We start from the raw sequence: 23,182 nt of genomic DNA, 5'->3' as shown, positions 1-23,182 counted from the left end.
TTTGTAAATCGTGACATCAGTAAGGTCTGAAGAGTAAAATTGGTGAAAAAATCATAGTCATAGAGTGGTTTGTATTGGAAGGGACTTTAAGATCACCCAGTTCCAATGCCCCTCTCATAAGCAGGATCACCTTCCACTAGACCAGGTTGCTCCAAAGTCCTTGTCAACCTGGCCTTGAACGCTTGCAGGGATGTGGCATCCACAGCCTCTCTGGGCAACCTGTGCCAGTGCTTCACTACTCTCACAGTAAAGGACGTTTTCTGTGTATCTAACCTAAGTATTCCCTCTTCTGGTTTGAACCTATTGCCCCTTGCACTATCACTACAGCTCCAGATAAATCCCTCTCCAGCTTCCCTGTATGGCCATTCCACATACTTGAAGGTTACTATGAAATCTCGACACAATCCTTGCCAGGCCAAACAGCCCAAATTTTCCTGGCCTGTCTTCAGAGGGGAGGTGCTCCTGTCCCCTTAGCAGCTTCATGGCCTCCTCTGGGCTTGCTTCAACAGTTCAATGGCCTTCTTGTGTTGGGGGCACTGGAACTGCAGACAGTGTTCCAGGTAGAGTCTCATGAGAGCAGAGTGCGGTGCAGAGGATCAAGAATGGGACATCACGCCATGATGAACATGGTCAAGTGAAGCCAATTTTATTATACAGAAGCCGGTATTTATAAAGTTCTGCTGTTCATGCACTTCTAACTAATACATGATTGGTTAATCCTAACTGTCCATACGTCTAAAATTAAATGCTGATTGGATCACCCGATTCTTCACTCATCTTGCTTTGGTCGTCTGGCCTACCCTTAGTTCTCTTTTTTATTTTTTAAACTTTGCTGAACCTTCTGACTCTTCTTCTTTTTTCCTGTTGTCAAGGATTCACTGACCTCGTTTCTTGAACGGGTTACTTTGTTACCAGAAGGCTGGATTGTGCATCTGCTGAATGTGACCATTGTCCTGCAAAAAATCCTCAACAATTCCCCCTTCTTGTCTTTGCACAAGCCAGACTGACTTAATAGCTCATTCAGTTATTCTCTGCACACATTGTAATAAGCAAGGCACTATAAGCAAAATTGCTAAAATAATGCAAAGCACCATAATGCCAAAGCATACTAAGTGCTTAAGCCAGCCTGTTATGCCTCAAGATTTTAGCCATTCGTCAAAAGAGTTCTCAACAACTGTGAGCTTTTTCATATTCTCTTTAAGCTGTGAAAGCTTCTTGTGAATGGATCCAGAGTGATTAGAAAGATTCATGCAACACATTCCTTCAAAATCTTCACACCCATGTCCTTGTGCCAGCAATAAAAAATGTATGGCAGCTCTATCTTGTAACACGGTGCGGCGTATGCTACCTACATCAGTGGTGATTTCATTCAATACCATGGATGTAATGTTAATTTGTTTCCCTGCCCAACATGCCAATTGCCTCAACTGTGTAAGGGCCTGTGCTGAGGCTATTCCTGGTGCAAAAATTGAGGCTAGTATAAGTGATGGTGAATTCCACAATTGTATATAATTTCTACATTCAGGGCCTAATTGATGTACGCTATGTTTTGAACGCTGAGACTTGTGACCGATGTTAAGCAACTGTTGGATGCTAGGGGCAAATAATGTTAATTTCCCAAAATAGCATGGTCCTCCCAATGCTTTCTGAGGTACTGCAGGCTAGGCTCTATCCCCACAAATAAGGAAAACTCCAGGAGGTAGCATCCTTGCTGATTTATGCTTTGGGGGTACAGGCCATATCCAATTGGCACAGTATGCCGTAGTATTGTAATACCCCGAAGAAACAGGAGATATCCAAGTGCTATCATTTCTTGGTTTTCCTAACTTTTCACAGACCATGTTTTTACTTTTGTAATTCCCAAAAAACAATAATTCCCAGGCGTAGATCCTAAAAGATCCAATTCCTGTGGTTCCATACTTGTAGTATTTAACTCTCAAACAATTGTAAATGCTTGGACGCCTAGAGGGTTTCTGTGGATTCCCAGGTTTTTACATTGATTTTTGGTAATGATCCCGTTTTGACTCGTACACCAGCTCGACTAGGCCTTACTTAAGTTGTTATAAATTGGGGCTCTGTCCAATGTCCAAATTCTTCCAAGGAGTCTAATGGAACACCAATTAAACATGTACAAAATGGATCAGAGGGTGTAGCCAATGATAAGCAAAAGGATTTCTGCCCTGTTTTGTTGGCCCATGTGACCCACATGTTAGTTCAATGTTCAATGTTATATAATCCCTGTGTTTCCCCGATCATTGCACTGATTATCATTGTTATTACCTGCCAAACTATTGCCATTGCCATCGTTGTTAATCACACCTACACCTTGCCCAATAGTCTTTTGCCTCGTCCCACTGATTATCAGAAATGTACTGTCTTTGTGGTATTGCTATTCTTTCTCCACACTCAGTAGCTGTTATCTGACTTTGCAATATAATCTGATTTGCTATGGTTTGTCTAGCCAAGTACAATTGAATCCAAAACAGCCCTCTTTGGTCTTGTGTTTCTATCAAAGACAAATCCTAGCTAAAATTCCATTGCTGTAAAAGCATTCTCCTAAGAGGGGCAGGTGGAGGCTGTCTTTGATTATTAGGCCCTAAAAATATTGCTAGTGCACTTTCTGGGGTAAGTATGTTAAGTACGTTAAAGCATCTATTGCATGCTAAGTTAGTGGAACTAATTTTCTGCTTTTTCTTTTGAGCTAAGGTTAGATTGTTTTCTTGCTACCGTGTTTTCAAATTATGTTTTATACAATGAACCTGAAGCCATGGCTTACATGCATAGCCATGTGCAGGACAAGCACTTTCAATCTGATTTATAATCTGTGATGGAAGTGGTGGTAAAGCATCAGTACCGGTTACAGTTACTCTAGATCCAGGTAGCCGTCCTGCTCCTGCAATCTCCAGCAGCTGTGGGAAAAATTCTGAGTGTTGGTCAGCCGTCAGGTGTTGGAGAAGTGGATCCAAATGTGTCTGGACTCAGTGCAATTGTCGATATTCTGCCTCTTGGGATAGCATGGGCTGATGTCCGTGTTTTCAAGTAGGGCTTTACCCACTTAGCTGACACCCAGTGAATACCTTTATCTGTAAGTAAGCACATACAACCTCTTCCTGTTAGTTTCACTGTAGCTGCTCCATCCCACATCCCCGTTTCCGGGGATTTGAACACAACTTGAATACCATCAGGTACTTCCTCACTTGGCCTACCTATGTGTGAGGGCATGGTGCACAAGAATAGGTGGTTCGTCCCTATCACCTGTTCTTCTGAGGTAATTAAGCACAAAAATGTCTTTAGCTGTTCTTTCTTCTGGGGATAACCCTATAGTTCCCCCCTTTTGTTTTTGCAGCCTGCCCTTGAATGTCTGATGGGCGCGCTCAATAATTGCCTGACCTGTAGGGTTGTGAGGAATACCAATTTCATGTTGAATACCCTGCAAATTACAAAACCACTTGAATCGTAAAGAACAGTAAGCTGGACCATTATCAAGTCTTAAGGGCTAAGGGGACTCCCAGTACTGCAAAACAATTATACAAATGCTTTTCAACATGATGTGCTGTTTCACCTGTTAAAGAGGTCGCCCATAAAACACAAGAGAAAGTACCAATACAAACTACAAATTTCTTCTGACCAAATTCTGCTACATGGGTTACATCCATTTGCCATAATTGCAAAGGCTGAGTACCTCTTAGATTGACAGCAGCACCTAAGCCAATGCCATCCTTTTGACAGTCTGGACAAGATCATACAATACCAGTAGCATCAGTAAGGGGAATACCGAATTTTTTAACCAACATTTTTGCAGATTGATTTAAAAAGGCATGGGAATGTTTTGCTTGTTGAAATTTATCAGAGGTTGGCATTGGCCAGACAGCAGCTACCAATTGATCAGCTCAAGCGTTACCTTCAGATAGACCAGGGAGATTTTTGATGACTACGAATATGAGTAATAAAGTAGTCCTGCTGACGTTGTTTTAAAGTTCTGAGCAATCAGCTCAGAAGGGAATACAAGTGTCTATTACTCACCTCCTTAATTACTGCCCTTTCAAGGTGTTGTACACAGCTGACTACATAAAGCGAATCAGAAACAATGTTACTAGCCTCATAATTCCAATTTTCAAAAACTCAGATAACAGCTTTCAATTCCAATGTTTGCAACATTATCTTTTATCTCCCCAAAAATGACATGCTGTATCTATAATTTGTTTTGCTGCCATGTGCAGGCAGCCCTTTTTGACCTTTTACCTGCGTCAGTAAATACTGTCAGCCCAGACACTGGGATCTCAGATCTCCATGGTCTGTCCTCCAGACGCTGATGCTCCAATAAAGATAACACCCGGTATTGTGGATATGTATTGTGAATTTTACCATCATAATCAGCCAAAGCTATCTGTAAAGGAACAGAATGCCTAATTCCCCATTCAAGATACCAGTTGGTCAATAAAACTGCAATTGATATGGTTCCTGACCCCAAATTTCTAATATCCTCCCTCTGCCCTTCATAATCAAATGAGCAAAAAGTTCTAACCAGCTGTTACCAAGTGGTAACAGTTCTAGACAGTCTCACAGGTAAAAATACCCATTCCAAAATGATTAAAGGATTAGCCTGAGTAATGGGTAAAGACCCATTGACAAATCAAGGCACAAGGATGCTTAGCATAATGGTCACCCTCCAATTCCTGCAATGCCTAAAACAGGATTGACCACTGGCCAATTCTTAGGCCATATTACGTTTGAAATGATGGTTACATCTGCTCTGGTATCAGTTGTGAGCCTCTTAGTAATAGAATTACTATTGGGATGTGTTAAGGTTACCTGTTTTTCTGGTTTACCTCTTGTGATGTCCATGGCCCAATATACTTCTAGTTTACCTGTAGAGCCAAAGCCGCCTGTCCCCTGCTCTTTGAAGCCTGTACAGGGGACACAAGACTTAAATGGAACAAGTTGAGCAATTTGTGAGCCTTTGGGAATAGATACAGGAGGGAAAAATGTCCTAACCATAATTTTGATAACCCCTTGATAGTCCGCATCAATAACCCCAGGAATTATACCCAGTCCTTTTTTGCTAGCAGATGATCTCCCTAAAAGGAAAGCACTAAGCCCATTCCCCAAGGGTCCCTTTACATTAGTTTCTATCAGATGTACTGCAGAGTCTGTGATGGTGACATCTACTGCAGTTTCCACATCCACTCCAGCACTTCCAGAAGTTGCTGATTGGAGTGAGTAAAGTCCTCCACTGGAGACTGAGCTATCCATGCAGTTCCCCGAGCTTGTGTCTTGGAGCGCGGGGCTGCGCTCCGCCGTCCGTTTCCCTGGAACCGACATTCTTTGGTATTGTGGTTATCTTTTCTGCAGATGGAATAAAACTTTTTCATTGTTATAGAGCGGCACTGACTCCTAATATGTCCAATTTTTCCACACCCAAAGCACTTAATGTTCTTCCCTTCTGCTTTCTTTTGCAGTTTAGAGAGCAACGGTTTTACTGCAACCTGTACAGCATCTGCTACATAAGCTGCTTTCTGTCTTTCCGTAGTTCTAGCCATCAGCTCCAACATTTCCACAACATCTGCTCCCTTTTTTAAGGTACCCAAGATCTGCCGAGTTTTATCATTTGCATTATCAAAAGCCAGCATATTAAATAATTGTACCTTTGTATCTGAATCTAGATCAGGATGATCATAAATAGTTTCATGTAAATGATCTACAGATTTATCAAAGTCCTCATTTGCTCCTTGATGAATTTGAGTAAAAGGCTTAGGTGTAACCCATCTGGGAGTGTGAGGATAGCATTATATGCTAATGGTTGGCTCATATGTAAGACTTCATCAATACTTCTAGCTTGAGCAGTTGCAGTAGCCCAAGGTCCCTTGCTGAGCAACTGTTGTGCTGTTAAGCCATACAGAGGGTCTCCCTGAACTTGGGGTTTTGTTGCCTCCTGAATGCATTTTGCCTCCCAACTTTTATGAAACTGAATTTGTTGGTGGGGGGGCATTATCAGTCTTACTAGCATTTGAACCTTGGCTGGAATTAATGTATTAGAGGTAAAAACATATTGCAGGAGTGACTGTGCAATTTGAGATTTTAAGCCATATTGTGAAATTGAAGCCTTCAATTTCTCTAAAATCTTCCAATCAAATGGCTCCCAGGCTTGACCTGTAGGATTAGTAAACACAATATCATTCGAGAGGAAAGTCCCTTCCACAATAGCCTCAATTATAAATCCTCTCCATTTCTCCAGTCTCTGAGCTGCTTCTATTTCTGGATTGCATTCCAGCTCTAACTCCTCATCCACAACAGAATAAGAGATTGGCAGATCCCTTTTCTTGAAAGAATAATCCCTTTTGGGGACAGCTGAATCTTTTTGTTGAATCACTAATTTTTGTAAATTGTCAACTAAGGATTTCAAATCCTCATCAATAGAAGCACCACTCATAACAACATCACCATCCTCATCCTTTTTACCCAATGTATGTTTTTCTTCTGCATTACTGCCACTGATTGTTTCTTCACTTTGAGCATAATTTTCCCTTGATTTACAGTCCAAGCCTCCGTGGGAGGCACCAGCTCCCTCATTCTCTGTCTGAGATGGGGGCGTGGTTAGTAAAACACCTGATTTGGGAGTGGAAACTGAGTCGAGGGGTTGTGGACTGCGCGAGGGGATATTTGGGGTCATAGAGAACAGTTGCTGGACTGAACTGACTGGAAATGCTTGAGGATTTGGATTTAAATCAGAAGCAATAGCTGCACAAGCTGCTGCTGCAGCCTTTCTCTCTGCCTTCATAGCCCGCAGCACTTCTATGATAGTTTTCCACAAGGTAGCATACTTAGATGCCTCTTTTGCTTCACCACCCCCAGACGCAATGCAATCCCATAACATTTGCCCCACAGCTTCCCATGTCAAAACCTCAAAAGCGACCTGCACTCCTGCTATGAGGTTACGATCCCAAGCCCAGTAAATAAGTCCCTTTAGAATAGAAGCCTCATATTTTTGTTCTCTCTTAGAGAGGATATGGTGGAGGAGTTTTTGGACCCCATCTCTCTCATGGTCCAACCCCATCTCCTCCCCGGCCGCTCACCTGATCAGGGCGAGATTCAAGTCGTCTTCACCTGGAACGTTCCAGACTTCTACTCCCTTTGAGTAGAAGGGCAGTGAGGACACTTTCGACGACTTCCCCGCATCCCGAAGCCTGTCGCCAATCCTCTGCACAGCAGCCAAGTTGCCATCTTCGGGTCCCTTGGACGCTATTATGTCACTTCGGTCACCAAAAAATGCGGTGCAGAGGATCAAGAATGGGACATCACACCATGATCAATATGATCAAGTGAAGCCAATTTTATTATACAGAAGCTGGTATTTATAAAGTTCTCCTGTTTATGCAGTTCTGTATTTATAAAGTTCTGCTGTTTATGCAGTTCTAACTAATACATGATTGGTTAATCCTAACTGTCCATACGTCTAAAATTAAATGCTGATTGGATCACCCAATTCTTCACTCATCTTGCTTTGGTCGTCTGGCCTACCCTTAGTTCCCTTTTTTATTTCTTAAACTTTGCTGACTCTTCTGACTCTTCTTCTTTTTTCCTGTTGTCAAGGATTCACTGACCTCATTTCTTGAACGGGTTACTTTGTTACCAGAAGGCTGGATTGTGCATCTGCTGAATGTGACCATTGTCTTGCAAAAAATCCTCAACAGCAGAGCAGAGGAGAAAAATCATCCTCAAGTTCTTTCATAGGCCTTTATTTTGTAAGTGAATATTTCTTAGACAATATGACAATGTTTTTCATTTTTTGTGGGTTTTTTTTAAAGCACTAATCCTCATCAAAAACCAAATATTTTTGTGTTCCTTCTTACAGCTTTTCCACAGGGTTTTACATTCCTGATTGCACCTGTTAGCTGCCTGAGAAGAATCATTACCATTTACAGTAATTTAATACTAGAAATAATTTAACAATGCTTTATCTGCTAACTTTACCTGCTACATAATAAAATAATTTTAAAAAATTTAGAAAACAGCGGTATGCCTTATATATTCTATATACATTTAAGAAAACTGGGAAGGGACACAGCCACAACAGCTGGACCCAGCTTACCAAAGCATATCCCATACCATGTGGCATCATGACCAGTAAAAAAGGCCAGGGAAAGAAGAAGGAAGGGAGAACAGTTCAAAGTCATGGTGTTTGTATTCCCAAGTCACTGTCACGTGTGACAGGGTCCTGCTTTTCTGGAGATGGCTGAACACCAGCCTGCCCATGGAAATTTGTGAATCAATTCCTTGTTTTGCTTTATTTGCTGCATGGCTCTTGCTTTCCCTATTAAACTGTCTGTATCTCAACCCACAAGCTTTCTCACTTTTACACTTCCAATTCTTTGCCCCATCCTGCTCGCGAGGGAGTGAGGGAGCAGCTGCATGGTGCTTAGTTGCTGGCTGGGATTAAACCACCACAAGTAGTATCTCAGGAGATGGATTTCATTTAATATAGGGAGGTATTAAGTCATTTTGTAAGGCCCTGGTAAAATCTCATTTAGGGTACTGTGAAAACCTAATCAATTGTTCTATAGCTGAGCTAATGTTGAACTAAGAGAGGGCTACAGGGAAGTTGGGTTCATCGCCAGAGACCTTGAGAGCCTTTAAAAAGAACAGATCTTAGGATGGCTCAGCTTGTTTACTGCAATAAAACAAAACCAGAGAGGAGACACAAGTGTTATCTATAAATATATCAGGAAAATAAACCTGAAAGATGAAAACCATTTAAATGAAGGGGAAAGACACAAGAACAAACAGATATGTACTATTCAGTAATAAATATATCAGGAAACCAGAATAATGTTTCTAGTCATTACTGCAATTGACTAATGAAACTGCTTTTCCATGGAATTACTGGGAACAAAGATATTTCTATTTTTAATATGGCACTTGAAAAAAAATGTATGAGGTGATTGTACGACAGAGGTTTTTTTTTTTTTTGTAGTGGCAGGGAACTAGTCCCTGTCATTCAGGAGGATCTTCCTGTTCTGTGTTACCATGCCAATTCATAGTACAAACAGCAGAACATTTTGTCCAGATTTGTGATTAATAATGTAGGAAGGACCTGTCAGTTTTTTCTGAATAGTAGGCAAGGTTCAGAAGTCCTTATGAATGCAACAGTTAGATTGTGTTACTATGACTTCAGTAAAGCATATGATGTCAGCATTCTATAGAAAAGAATATAAAGAAGGAAATAAGCAAAAGAACTTTTAAGTGAGATGAAAAAAGCACAGGTAAATTGTAGATAGTTCTTAAAGGATCAAATCACAGTCCCAGAGCCCTCCTTAGATACCAGTACAAATATGTATCAAATTACACCCTGGTTTTGTGCTGTGTTATGCTTTTGTGGTACATAGTGTTTGAATTTAGTCCTTACAACTGTTAAGAGCAGCCTGGTCTGAAGCTGGTCCACTTAGCAGAGCTTTAAATTCAGTGTATTGCACTTCCTTAGCGTGCAGCAGGAGGTTAATGCATTAATGTGTGGACTGGCCCAGAGGTGCCAGCAGAGCTACTAACCAGTGTTAATTGATGTCATGTAATCAGTCCACAACTTGACTTCAAAAAACAGAAATAGAGAAAAGCTGGTCTCCTATATGTTATGAGTTGAAGGTGCTGAATTTATTGGCATAACACTAGATTTGTTTCAACAGAGATCAAGTTTATGCCAACAAGCTCATGCCAGCAGGGAATTAAGCAACATTTCATTTGAAATGTGGCATTGTGCATTTTCTAGATCCTTTTATAACATTTAAGTGGCTCATCACACATACACGATGCTAAGAATTATTGAATCATTTAACACTCTGAAGTTTGAGGATATTTAGATGTTTCATTGTCCAAATACCTGACTTCAAAAATGTATCTGGTCTCCTGAAGAGACTCTGTTTGCCAGGCAGGACTGATTCTATCAACTTTCTCTCCTGCTTGCATTGGGTGTGTCATACCTGATCTTCAGCAACAGGGCTGTGAGCACTTCATTGTCAAGCCTGATGGCAGAACTCTGACAGTCACTCTGTCATTTTTTTATTTCAGAAGCTGATAATCAGTGATGCAGAAGGTGACTCAATTCTTTATCCTCAGTGAATCAATCCTGTTTATGAACAAGTGTGCCTATGTCAGAGATATATATAATTCAGTCACAAAAGGCTGGTAGCATTTTAAAGGTTTCCAAACTGATTTATACATAGCCAATGCATATTCTGAGTTTTGTGATAAATAATGCTTCAGTTCCTGCTCTTTCATTCTTACTGTGTATTTCACGTATTTGTATATGATTGCTTGAAAATCACAAGGGAACAGCTACTTCAAATCATAGTTTTACCTCTCTGTTTCTTTTCTCTCATGGTATAAATTACTAAGTAGCATACTGTCATCAGCTCTAACAAGAAGTCATAAAATCTCTTCCCCCAACAATTTTAAAACGTCCACCAGCAGTTTTTTGAAATTTGTGCTTTATGTGGTGTTTTTCTCAGTCTAGAAAAGAACTAACTTTGATGGAAATGTGTAGAAATTAAGCTGAAATATTTTAGCAATACAGCTTTATTTAATGTAGAGTTGAAATAATCAAAAAATGAAAGTCAGTTTTTCTTTCCTTGCATTTCTGAACGTGCACACAGCTGGTAGGTTTGCATAATGGTCTTTCTAATTGAGAGAAATAACTTCACCAACATACCCAAGGTCCAAATATTGTAAAATATTGATGTACTAATTTTACAGTTTTATGGAAAAAGATAAAGAGATTTAACCAATAGCAAGGATACACTCTTCAATACAATAAAGTTTCACTAGATGGAAACACCTCAGCTGCCATAACAGAAGGAATAAGTGGAAGTACAACAGTTTAAAACACATGCCATGGAAAGGTATCAATGCTGGAAGAATTTTGAGGGAAACATTTTAATTTGTCCAGTTTCAGCTATCAACTAAAAAATTAAAAATCACAGAAATAGATACTTTTACTATGAGCCATATGAGCCATCTAATAAAACTCAATGTCAAGCAGCTGTGCTGGAGTCCTTGGGTTTATATGTATGCTGTATGCTGTATGTTGCAGCTTTGGAATTCTTTTGGAAGCCCTGCACAACACAATTTTTCTCTAAATCCTATTTATATTTAGTCATTATCTCAAAAAAATATTTCCAAAGTACATGGGTACCTTCTCTGCTTTAAGGACTTTCCCCTTCAGCCGAAGCTTTTATGTAGCTTTCAGATATGTTAGATATTACAAAGGTGGTCACAGATTAATTTTTCTTGACTTTCCTTGACTTTTCTTGTTCTGAAATAGAAATTTAAGTGACTAACTTAATAAACATGATCAGTGACTGTCTTTATAATGCTTTCATCCTACAAACTTCATGTAACATTTCACAGGATTATTAGTTACCAATAATTTTGATCTCTGCTAACTTGAATTCATGGGTTCATCCTTGTTCCAGGTGGCATTCCCCCACAGGTGATGATCCCTCAGTGCCTGACAAAGTGGATAACATCAGAAAGGAAAATAAATTCCAGAAGTCAGCCTTCAGAACCTTTTTCACTTAGAGATGTGATTTTTTAAAATATTATCCATGAATCTTCATGTAGATTCCAAGGAGAACATTGTTGATGAGGTGGCATTTTAAAAAGAAGTTTTTTTTAATTTGAAAATATTTTCCCAACAAAAATCTGTTCTTCAGCATTTTGATTTCTATAGGTGTGTTCTGTGAGTATCTGGTTTTAAGACTAAAAATGGTGGATTTAACTAGAAAAAGGAAAGGTAAGAGAAAAGTGATAAAAATTAATCTGTAGGATGAAGAAATATGATGAAAGGCTGCCTACAGTGGCTGTTGGAGTAGAAGGAAATCATTGTGTTTGCACCAGTAGCCTGTGCTACTACACCTAGATGTTTTAAGCGTGAATGAAATGAGAAGGGATTGATGCCATAACCAGGCAGCTGTGGAACTACCCACCTCTTTACATGCCTTTAAAATGCCTTTGAAATTTTGGCAGTTTCACTGTGAGACTGACAACACTAATAAATTTGATAATGCATAAAGCAAACAAAAAGGGAAAATTTTCTTAACTTGGAAACTTACTGAATGCTGTTTTTTATTAATGATACATGGGAGCTTGCTTAAAGGTAGGTTCCTTGTGAAGTCTTTCTAATGCTTTAATTTCTTTTTTATGAACACTGCCTTAGAATTTCAAGGAATAATTACATCTAATAGAACTTTAGCTCCTTTCAATGATACAATGAGTTCAGAGATAAGCTAACTATATTCCAGTCTTTCAGATATTTCCTTCTATTTAGTTGTGTAGGTTCAAACATGGCATACTTTTTGAAGCAAGATTTTGAAACAGTCTTGACATAGATTAGCTGGTAAGGCTTCCAGAACATACAAAATTATTGTGAACACTGTCATTTCAGAGCAGATTTGTATTTGTGCTTAAGTATTGTATATATTTTTTGACAGAAATTACTAAATTTCTACTTGAAAAAACTGATTGACTGTTCCTGTCATGTTGAACTCCACTAAATCATGTTGTGAAACCTTAACAGACCCAATTTTACCACATATTTGTTCTTTTTCATTACTTTGAACATTGTCCCTGCATGTCCTGGTGGGCAAACAGGAACATGCATGGAAACCTAGGTTTATGAATGAGAGTTTGTTAAATGAGAGTGTTCGTGTTCCTGATTAGGAGGAAGATTTGCTATCCATTCTGCTTTCCTCCCGCTGACAGCGCTCTGCCCCTCCTCTTCCCTCACCCGAGAACCCCCACCCCGAAGGCAGTCTCTGCAGGTGAGGCCCCAGCCCAGCCCGGGCTGACACTGGGTGCTGCTGCAGAAAGAGGTGGGGCTGCCACAGCTCCCTCCACCCTTCCACCGACCTGAGTTCAGCTGCTGCTGCTGCTGCTTTGCCAGTGGCAGAGTCGTCCCTGTGCACTGCAACTTCGGCATCCTCGCAGTATCCAGCAGCTGCCAGGCACTTGCAGCCCTCTCATGAATGTCTTTCTTTATCTCCAAGTGGCTGACTTCTGTTTTTCAAGGGTATTGTTTTCCATCTCCTCGCTTAAACACTGTAAGTACTTCTGCTGTGGCTCTTTAGTTACTGCCTTTGTGAAATTCCTCTCTCCTGTACTGAATAGTAGGAGTTACTAGTTCAAAGTCCCTGAGGTTTGTTGTGGTCTCTGCTACTGTTTGTGCTGTTCAAATGGGCCTTTAGCATTTTAGTTTTTAGCTGGACTGAAACATGAAATCAGAACAACTCAAAATGTTGGTGGTTTCCTGGCTGCCGTTTTCCTGCTTTGCAGGAAATTGCCAATGTGTCCTTCCTCTGAATGCTGGTGCCTAGTGAAGTGGAAGCGAGAAGAGAAGCATTTCCACCCCTACTTGTTTGCTGGAACCAGTTTTCTAAGAACCCAAAGAAGAGAAACTAATGCATGTTGATAAATTCTCAAGATGCTGAGGCAGGTAATCCTGCTGCCTGCTGAGATGTAGTTGGCCCGGGGTTTTAGGAAGGAGCTAGATTGGAGGGTATCTGTCTGTCCTTGGGTTCTGAAGCTGAAGTAAAGGAATACATGACTAGGGACCTCAGGTGGCTGCAGCAGTGTGATTACACATTCAAACTAAAAATCATCCCAGGACCCTGAGGCCACAGCAAAAAGGCCTATTTCAAGCTGTCCTGGTTCCTGACCCAGTTTGGTGTGACTGTGAACACCATGGTGTCACCCCAACTCTGTATTCTTACAGACATTCCACATAAATGTCGTATGATCTATGGACTATTCTCTAATTGCATCACTGGGAGTTGCAAAAAGGATGTCAGTGTGTTAGCACTTTTAAGATATCACAGACTAGCTTTTAATATTGACAGTGCCCAAAGATATTTTGAGTGGAAGAGCACACTTGCAATTCTGGCCAAATTCCCAGCAAAATTTTCACAGCTGCCCAAAATGTTGTCTTTTTTTTCTGTACAAAACCTCACATCATTTTTGTAATTGTATTTTACACTCTGAATTGGAAACTGTGGGAATAAGCATGGCACCAACTACTTAAAATGGAATTGATTTAGGATACCAAATTAAGGCACACTGTCTGAAAGTTTTAACTGTCTTCTTTTTCTTCTGACTTCTTCCTATGCTTGTCTTTTTTGGTTTATGATTGGTTTCCTCTTTATGGTTATTCTCCTGTTCCACTGCACTTTATCTTGATAGAAAGGGCTGATAAAAATTATCAGGTGTTTTAGTGCTGTTCTGTCTAAACTTGATTCAAGGATATGGAATACACATCATAGGAAGACTGCATTTTTCCCACGGGGAATCTCTGTATACTAAAGAATATATATTCTGTAGCATTTGAAGTTCTCATTATGCCTCCTGTTTTATTGCTCTTTCCATCTCCAGTTCTCCAGATACTTTCTCTGTTTTGCATATATACTAGAAATAATAATGCCGAATAATGCCAAAATCTTACTTAATTTTCTAATATAAGCCAGAAAGGAATTTTCTCTCTTCCAGTCTTGGAAGCAACAGCTGCTGAATGAGTTCATAACATGCCTGCACTCACCCAATACACTGTACAGTCTGATTTACCATTCCTCATTACCATCTTTCTGAGTCAGACTATCCATGAAAGACTTTATAATTGTTATTTTTTGCAGTAACTTAAAATAGCATACCACTAGGACTCTTTAAGCATTTGATATTAACCTGATTTTACTGATAATCCAAGCACAGGAGGTTAAGGGAAGAAGTGCTGGTCTCAAGGAGCAGTTCTGACACTGGCTATGGTCATGTCAAACTTCTTGTTTTGGGTTTTCATATTCTAAATGGCATTAACAATTTCTAGGTGCAAACCTAGCTTCCAGCATTAGGGTTTATTGACTGGTATTTATTCCATTATTTTTGGAAAAAAAGTATTTTTCTGACTATATGTATAAATTATCTCTTGGGGTACCCATGAGAGTTATGTAACAATGAACTATATAACATCAGAATCAATGTGATTTTATACACTTCTTTTCAGGTATCTTCTTCAAGTATGGAATTTGTATGGAAACGATGGTGGTATCTTCAGCTGGGCTGTATGCTGATAGTGAATTTGGTTTATGCCAATCTAGAGTATCAAAAAGAAACTCCTCCAAGCCTGCGTGAGATTGACCATCAGTGCTGGGAGGTATCGTCCCATGGCCTGGTGGAAATGAAGAAACTCAAGGTAGCAGATACAGTCATTGCTCTCTGGGACTTCATGATGTTCCTAAAGGAATCCCCTAAGCCCAAGCACAATGAACTCTTCAATGACTTAGCCCAGAACTTCTGGGATATGTATGTAGACTGTGTGCTCTCAAGATCCCATGGAATGGGCAGAAGACAATTAACATCTCCCAAATATTCTTCCACATACTCATACAGAACTTTAGAAGGTAAGTATAGTTATAGGATATGGTACTGACATTAAACGGAACCAATGCTCCATCTTCACCCTTCATTGTTTAGACAACTCAATATACTAATATCCAATTTTCTATCTCTACTTGTCAAAAGTGTTTGCATCTTTCAATGGTAGCTACTTTCACAATACACGAAACACTGGTAGTTAGAGTACTACATTTCTATATTTAACAAAGTGTAAAAAATACTTTGTATGCATGTGGAAGTGTGTGGAAATGGATGTTGCATTCTCTGTTTATCACTGTGTGCATATAAATGACAATACATTGATAAGTAATTATAATACTGAAAGCTTCCTGGTATTAGGAGCTCAGTCGCAGCTTGGGGAATCATCGTTCTGCAGAAGGGAACCTCATATCCCTGACAGTTGGAGCCCTATTCTTCCTAGTGAAACTACTGACATATACTGTGATGTCATGGTCATTGTGAATCACTAAACAGTGACAGGTTCTGGTCATCATGATCGGGTTTTGAGTCTGAACTGAGATCATGTAGGTGACTTTATATATTACTAATCAGGCCTAGATCTGTTGCCCCCGTTCCTCCGCAGCTATAGTTTTTTTTCTGATGTACCCTGTCAGATGATTCAGGTTCTTGGAATGAACATGAAGATTATTTAATCATAGCATTTCTAACACATTGCTTTGACAATAACTACCTGTCTTTCATAATCTTGCAGGGTCTGCTTTCATCAATCCATTTTAGACCAAAAGGGAAGAAAATGAAGATACTTAAACAAGGCAACATCAAAACAAAGGAGTACAAAATCACAATATCTATTGTAGACGTTTGGACAAATCCTTTGGCATGGTTCAATCTTTTTTTTTTTTCTTTTTGTATAAAGTACTTAATCACTCCTAAACTGATAAGTACATGAACCCCCACAATGTCACTTTTGCTTTCCTGTCTTGTAGTCTACTAAGCTTGCCTCTTCTTCACTCCATGTGTGAATGTGTTCTGAGTCAACACCTTTGTTTTCCCACATAAACTTTAAAGTCTTGATGTGTCATATTTTTGTAGAGTCTTATCTTTTCCAATAATTCTCTTTTAAAAAGTTAATTTTGATGGAAACTCAATATATTTTTTATAAATTACGCAACAAAGACAAGGTAAACAAATTTATTTTATACATTGTGTTACATATACTATTAATCCTAAGAACTGAAAAAAAAAACAAAAAAAAAAACGGGTGAGACATTAAGCTAAAGGGAAGGATTATGCTCATTGTAATGTCCTGTGCAGTCTAGACTCTGTATTTTATCATTTCGTAGTCTAAACTATGGATCAATTAAAATATTTTTCTAAGCAGCAAGGTCTGAATAGCAGTAGTTTTCTTGTCTATTAATATGTTATTTGATAAGCCACTACTACGTGACATGCTTTACACAAGACTGCAAGTAAGGTGATGCAGTCCATCCCTGTCATTGCAGGCAACATCGCAGCTGAGATGCAACCCGTGCACCAAGTGGCTCAAAAGAGGGACAGACTCACTCGACTGCTGCTCTCAGTATAAACCATTGAGCATGGATAAAATAATTCAAGGAGGTTAACTGCCTACTTAATCCAGTTTTTCTGAGCATAAAAAAACCTGAGAAATGCTGACTGTTCTCTGCTTTACTCCTTGGGCCATGCAGCTTGTTCAGTCCCTGTTGTGTTTTAGCCTTTTATAAGATTACAGGTGGTTTTAAATATTTTAGGAAATAGTACTCATGCTGTAACAGCATATAAACCTTCATAAGGAAGAAGAAATCCATCCCACATAATGCCTAGCCCATATATAGTTTGTAAAATATTCCACAAATCTCACAGATTTGTAAATGTTCATTTAGGTAAACACAATATTGAACTGCATCTTCTAAAATATATCTCCTACAGTATTCTGGAGTGGGTACAAAAGTAATGAGAGAGTTTTCTGACCCACGAACATCACTTTAAACTCCTGATAGAAATAACATTTTTGAGCAAATGGAGTTATTACACACCCAAACAAAGCAACTTCAGGAATCAATACATTATGATAAGCAGCAATTTGAGAGCCATTATCTAACCTGCCCCAGCAATATCTAGTTTATAAAGCTGTGTACTGCATTGCATTTGCAACAGAAGTCTCAACTGGCATAAATAATAGAAAAAAATGCCCCTTGTTCACCTATATTGATCACGTACAGAAGTGTTAAAGTATAATAACATTTTAAAGGGATTGTTTCCTCTATTAATGGTCTTTTAATTGAATGCCAGAGCAAGGTAGCCTATGCAGTTTTAAAAGCTTCATTCTTCTTCAGGCAGTAAGTCTGTTTTAATTAGTTTTCTACAAGACACAAAAGTGCTTAGCATCCACCATAATTGTTTCCAGAATGTTTGAACAATCAATTGCTATGGTCACCCTGTGGTGTCTGCCAATGGGGCAGGTGATCATGAACCCCAGGTACATAGCAGCAGCAGCAAAACAAATTCCAGGTGGAAAGGCTATGGTGTACATCTGTGAGAGATGTCAGCATGAGGGATTAACAGTGAATGGGATTATTTTTATTTCCACTGCTACCCCCTATTTTTCCATCCCTGGGTTACAGCAGGGACAGCAAGCCCAGCTTCTTGGGTGTTGTATGTTGCCCCCTGCAACAGCCAAACTATGGTCCCTGGCTGTCTGGCAAAATCAAATGCTGTTTGTGCTGCTGTGAGCCTTGTGTTAGTACTCAACTCATATGAAGGACATATGTAAGTATTTGGGGAAATTCTGTCCCCTTCATTCTCCAGTCATTATTAATTAACATTAATGCCTAATTAACAAGAGCATTTGCATTTGCAGCTGCTCTTTTTCAGTCAGGGTGTCTGTAGCAGAAACAATACAGTTGTGGGAGAAAGTCATGAGGCTCACTTTGTGACTGATTTAAAGTTTTTGCATAAGCAAAACTGATTTCCAGTTAATGGTTCTTTTTCCATACCCTGGTTACAGTGTATTGCTGTAGCTTTTGCTCAGAAATTGGAAGGACTTACATATAAGTCCTCTACATTTTTTTTAATAGGCCTTTGCCTTGCTGCCACTAGTAATGAGTCACCCACACATTCACATATGTGCATGTAAAAAAGCATGTAAAAATCCCTCCAAACATCACAGTTTTTGGTCTCCTAGTAAAATACGTATAGTTTGGTTTTAACTGTAAAAAGACCACAGACCATACATTCTTTAAACCAGTAGTAAAGCAGCAAGGCTGCTGCAGAGCTGTCAGAGAAATATAAACATAAAAAACTGAGCAAGACTACTTGACACAGAGGACTTCAGTTAGAGAATCTTTATATACCTTGGCTAACCTTTCTTGTAGGCAGGCAAGAAATACAAATAGGCTAGTTCAATAAAACAAAATTCATACAGATAGTCTTCTGTATCATAATGAAATTATAGTTAAAAATTATCAGTCAGCAAAGGGTCACCATAAAAAGTTAAATTCAATTAGCACAATTCAATTTAATTTCTCTATCTTTAAGTAGTAGATGACTTTCCTACTCTACAATGTGATGACTTTCTCACTCAACAAGGGTGTAACAGACCTGCCCATAAGAAAAATCCTTCTGATTTTTGGAAAACACACATATAGAGATTTTTCTAAACTTCAAATACCATTTTTCATATGTATGTTTTATTTTGTTATTTTCTTAGGATTCTTCTTTTTATAGAATCTAGGTAGTCAATTTTGAAACAAAACTATTTGCCTTTATTTTTAATGCCACCACTTCTATGTTTGTCTTGTTATGTGACAAACATTTTGAAGATACACTTATACACACACCTATCCCATCCCTCTTTCATGAAGTAAAAAAAGTGAGCTAGAGTATGTTTAGCTCAAATTTATTTCCTTTTTTTCAAGCTGGCAATTAAAAAAGAAGAAGTTTGTGCTTTTCTTAAGATGTGCTGGCAGGCAAAAAAGGCTAGGTGCCAGTTTGTATGTCACAGCATAAAAGCTTGCAATGTCACAGAAATTTACGCTACAGCACTGGACAGCAAGTGGTTTTAAAATGAAGAGCCTGAGAGTCTTGCGCTATTGTAACAGTGAATTCTGGCATTGACCAAATTAAAAAAGAAAATAGCTCAGAAATTGAGTCATCTACACAAAGGTCTGTTACTCACCAGTTCATGTAGGCATTCTGGAGGTGCCAAGGTGGAAGAAGATGAGTTCTTTTTGGAGACAATGGGAATAAGAGCCCAACAATTACTAGATTAGTAAGATCAGTTAAAGAGCTGTGAGCAACCCAAATGGAGAAGGATGTTCCAGCAGGCCTCTCCAACAGGCTGGGAGAAACTGTTGGCATGAACAAGCTCCTTAATGAATGTTTAGATGAAAACTGGGATTCAGAAGTCCTGATGCTAAAAGTGGCAATTTAAGAAACAAAATGCACTTGGACAAAAACTATGTGGGGTATGGTATTCAGGAAAATGAAGAATTAAATGTGTTTATGTGAAGATTTATTTCCCTGTTCAATGAGATGCTTAAACTGCAATGTATGGAATGTGTCAGGAAGAGATGGAAATGAAAACCGTGGACCTGCTGACAGTGGATAATAGCACACAAAGTCACTAGATTAACATACCTTTGTCCCATACTGCACAGGGGACTTTATTAATAAAACATCCCCACATTATATTAATTAAGGAAAAATATAATATTACTCTTTTGTTGTTCTAAGCAATTTTTCAAGTCATTAAAACCATATTTTATCTTGTATCTACATACAGATAACTACATATTAATATATCATTCTTTGGAACAGCATCTATTCTACAGGTACTGATTTTTTCTTGACTGAGTCCAATGTTTTATCTCTTTTGATCATTTTTTAAGGCTCCTTTACAAACAGAGGACTTTCTAGGAGCATGGTCTGTATCAGCCAGTGGCTCTTGCTGACGACGTATACTTTCCACAGTTACAAAGCGACCAGGTCTGATCTGAAATACAAAATAAATACATTGCTTGACTTTCATGCTAGCATTTAAAATGACAGGAGAGTTAAATCATGAAAATAGTATTCAGTTGGTGGAGATGCCTGCTGAGGTTTCTGAGGGCCTCTAAAACTATCCTTTATACTAAATTCACAATTTGTTCCCATCAATACAAAAGAAAGGAGAGAGTGTTTTTTCAGTGGGTACTTTCACATGCTCTGCTTTTCTGCCTTCATGTCTGACTTATGAATTGCAAAAAAGAAATTCAAGCCTCTGTCCAACAGAAGTTTGCTGTGCAATGTTATTTGGATTTGTATAGGATGTCAGCCACATTCCATGACCTCAGAATTTCACTATACATTATTACTTACTACTCCAAATAAGAAAAAAAGAAAAACCAACCAACCAACCAACCAAAAAAACCCCCACAAAAAACCAAACCAAACCAAAACAAAAAAACCAAAAAAACCCCAACAAAAAAACAGGCATTCTTTCTCTCAAAATGCAATTGCATAGAACTACTGCTCCAGGAAATCTCCAAGACTGAAAGACACATACCCTTTCCAGATTCATTACTACTCTTTATACTGAATAAGTTGGGGTCTTGGAATAAATATCCCTGAGTGACAGCTCTGTCTTCTAATCATGACCTACTTAAAAAAAATGCAACTCTTTGAGTGCATGTGGCTTACATGTATGATTACTTGACCTTGCAATAACCATCTTAGCTTAATCTTCATCTCTCCCTGCTGAGGGTGTTTGGCAGAGAGGAGGGAAGAAGATTGTCGCATTAAAAAATTTTCCAGCCATGTCTGTCATTTGTAATTCTCCTAAGCAATGTACCTGAGGAATGTTATATGATGTTGCTGATACATTTGTTTTCTCAATACACCTATTCTGCAAAATGGACTCACGTTTTCCTTGTTTTTATCTACAGTTATTGAAATATTGATTGTAGAACCATGAAGGTATTTTCTTGTTAAATTCTCTCCCTCTAAGATATGAACATTCTTAGCTTGAGGTTCAAGCCTTTAAAATAAAATCTGGCAATATATTTTTCTCCACTAACAATTTCCATATTACTCATGCTTATATCAAAATTTTTCAGATACTTTCTGCAAAATATTGCTTTTTAACTGTCTCAGTGTTTTTTCTGCAAGTACCTAAATAATTGTTCCAGCCCACTTCATCTTGCATTCAGAGATGTGTCTCTCCATATCTTTCTGAAGTTTAAGATAATATGGGAAAAATCCTAGCCCAGCACTCTAAAACAATCCCTTTGCTTCCTATTAGGCTCCTTGCTTCTCCATCACATCAAACATGAACTTCCTCTTTTCTTTTTCAAGTTGCATCCACTTGGTTGTCATTATTATTCATGCCAGAGAGCTCGAAATAGAATCTCTTGCCTTCATACAAGTTTGAGAACAGCACCTCATGTTTATTCCTTTTAGTTTTTCCTCACATGTAAGAGTAACTTACAAGCAACAAAGAAACTATCCCCCTTAAATCCTCCTTTGCTGTGATGCTTACACAGAAATAATCCAATTAGCTCAAAAACAGTTTACTGGACAGACTGAGGATTCCCCCGTTTTGTCAATACTCAACACCTAAATATGCTGTTACATGTGAATTAGATCTTAACAAAGGCTTTTTATTTTCTCACACTTCAATTAACTGATAGAAATGAGAACAAAATGTTTTCCATAGATGCAACAAGTGGTGTATCTTCAGGCAGTCAGGGACATGTTAATGATAAAGGACTCCTCTATGGATGTATCAAAGATTGCACAACTATACTCAACAATGAAAGGAGCAGGTCTTGACCTCAGCAAGGTTTTCATGAATGGCTGTCTCATGACAGGTACATGTTACATAGCATAGGGCCCATATTGCCCACACTTTTTCAGAGTAATCTGCAGATCTGAATCTCATTCTGGCCAAGTGCTTGTCTAAGGCTATGTCAGAATGGGAAGTGGAGATTTGCAGAAGATACAGATTCTTTCCTATGTACTTGGAACTTGTCAACATAAACATTATTAAAGAAAGTGTAAGCAGCAGTGTGTATACAGCCAGAACAAACCCCACACCACTTACCAATTAGTGAAAATAAAAGTGTTATGAAGGATTACTTACTGTTGTATGGAGTTTTGGAATATCAGTAGAATGTTCTGGTCCATTTTGAATCTTAGATCTGGAAGTGTCTATTAATGTTTCCTGAAGCATTTTTGCTTTCTAAAGATAGTCAGAAAAAGGTAAAATTGTTTCAATCTGCATTAATTTTGTCATTTGCACTCATTTGAAAATATACAAACAACGTGACAAAGTAAATGAAGTTGTAATTGTATTTGCCTTTAATTCTAAGTATCCTCCCCCTGTTTTTTGACTCCTTCTTGTACTGAACACCCAAAACCAGAATAAATGGGCATGGCACTGCAAGGGTGGGAAGGGAATCACTGCTTGCTGTGACCTGCGGGCTCTGTTCTGTTCTGTTCTGGTGCTGTGAGCCTTCATGGCCACAAGGGCACACTGCTGCCTCACGGTCAGCTTTCACCCTACTGAGAGCACACAGCCGCTTCTCCAGGCAAATCCAGCTGTACTGAGGCATCTCAACACAATCTCAATACATCCCAGGTGAATGACTTCACATTTTCTTTTTCTGAAATTCATGAGCTTTTGGTCAGCCCATCTGTCCAGCTTCTGAATAGCAACCCTACCTCCCAGCATATGGATTGCTTCCTCCAGCTCAGCGTCACAGAACTGCAGAATCACAGAATGATTTGGATTGGAAGG

At 38.9% G+C, this 23,182-nt stretch overlaps 2 protein-coding genes and 1 long non-coding RNA gene across 3 annotated transcripts in view; 1 reads left to right on the top strand and 2 right to left on the bottom strand.

Annotated features, from left to right (window-relative positions):
- The window catches only part of LOC128814170 (GTP-binding protein 10-like), a 60,126-nt gene that overhangs the window by 13,447 nt on the left and 23,497 nt on the right, over positions 1-23,182 (bottom strand). The window contains exon 22 of the mRNA XM_053989779.1: positions 22,526-22,624. Within this exon, the coding sequence (XP_053845754.1) occupies positions 22,526-22,624 (99 nt within the window). The remainder of the gene's footprint in view (positions 1-22,525; positions 22,625-23,182) is intronic.
- On the bottom strand, positions 622-7,376 carry LOC128814216 (uncharacterized). Its single transcript, XR_008439302.1, has 2 exons — positions 7,074-7,376; positions 622-3,083 (listed from the first exon to the last, which is right to left on the bottom strand). It is a non-coding gene; the product is annotated as an uncharacterized LOC128814216 (long non-coding RNA).
- Positions 13,020-16,973, top strand: FAM237B (family with sequence similarity 237 member B). The gene is made up of 4 exons (XM_053989835.1): positions 13,020-13,088; positions 15,035-15,431; positions 16,139-16,269; positions 16,890-16,973. The coding sequence occupies exons 2-3, from the start codon at positions 15,050-15,052 to the stop codon at positions 16,162-16,164; spliced, it is 408 nt and encodes a 135-aa protein (XP_053845810.1). The 5' UTR covers positions 13,020-13,088; positions 15,035-15,049; the 3' UTR covers positions 16,165-16,269; positions 16,890-16,973.

Source organism: Vidua macroura, chromosome 1, assembly GCF_024509145.1.
Source record: "Vidua macroura isolate BioBank_ID:100142 chromosome 1, ASM2450914v1, whole genome shotgun sequence".
NCBI classification, from domain to species: domain Eukaryota; kingdom Metazoa; phylum Chordata; class Aves; order Passeriformes; family Viduidae; genus Vidua; species Vidua macroura.
This window is presented reverse-complemented; position numbering and strand designations above follow the sequence as displayed.

What these genes read in the sequence shown, in the direction of transcription:
- FAM237B (XM_053989835.1), top strand. Translation starts at nt 15,050, where the DNA reads ATGGAATTTGTATGGAAACGATGGTGGTATCTTCAGCTGGGCTGTATG. An exon ending in CTCATACAGAACTTTAGAAG is followed by an intron (nt 15,432 to 16,138) that starts GTAAGTATAGTT and finishes ATAATCTTGCAG; the next exon opens with GGTCTGCTTTCATCAATCCA.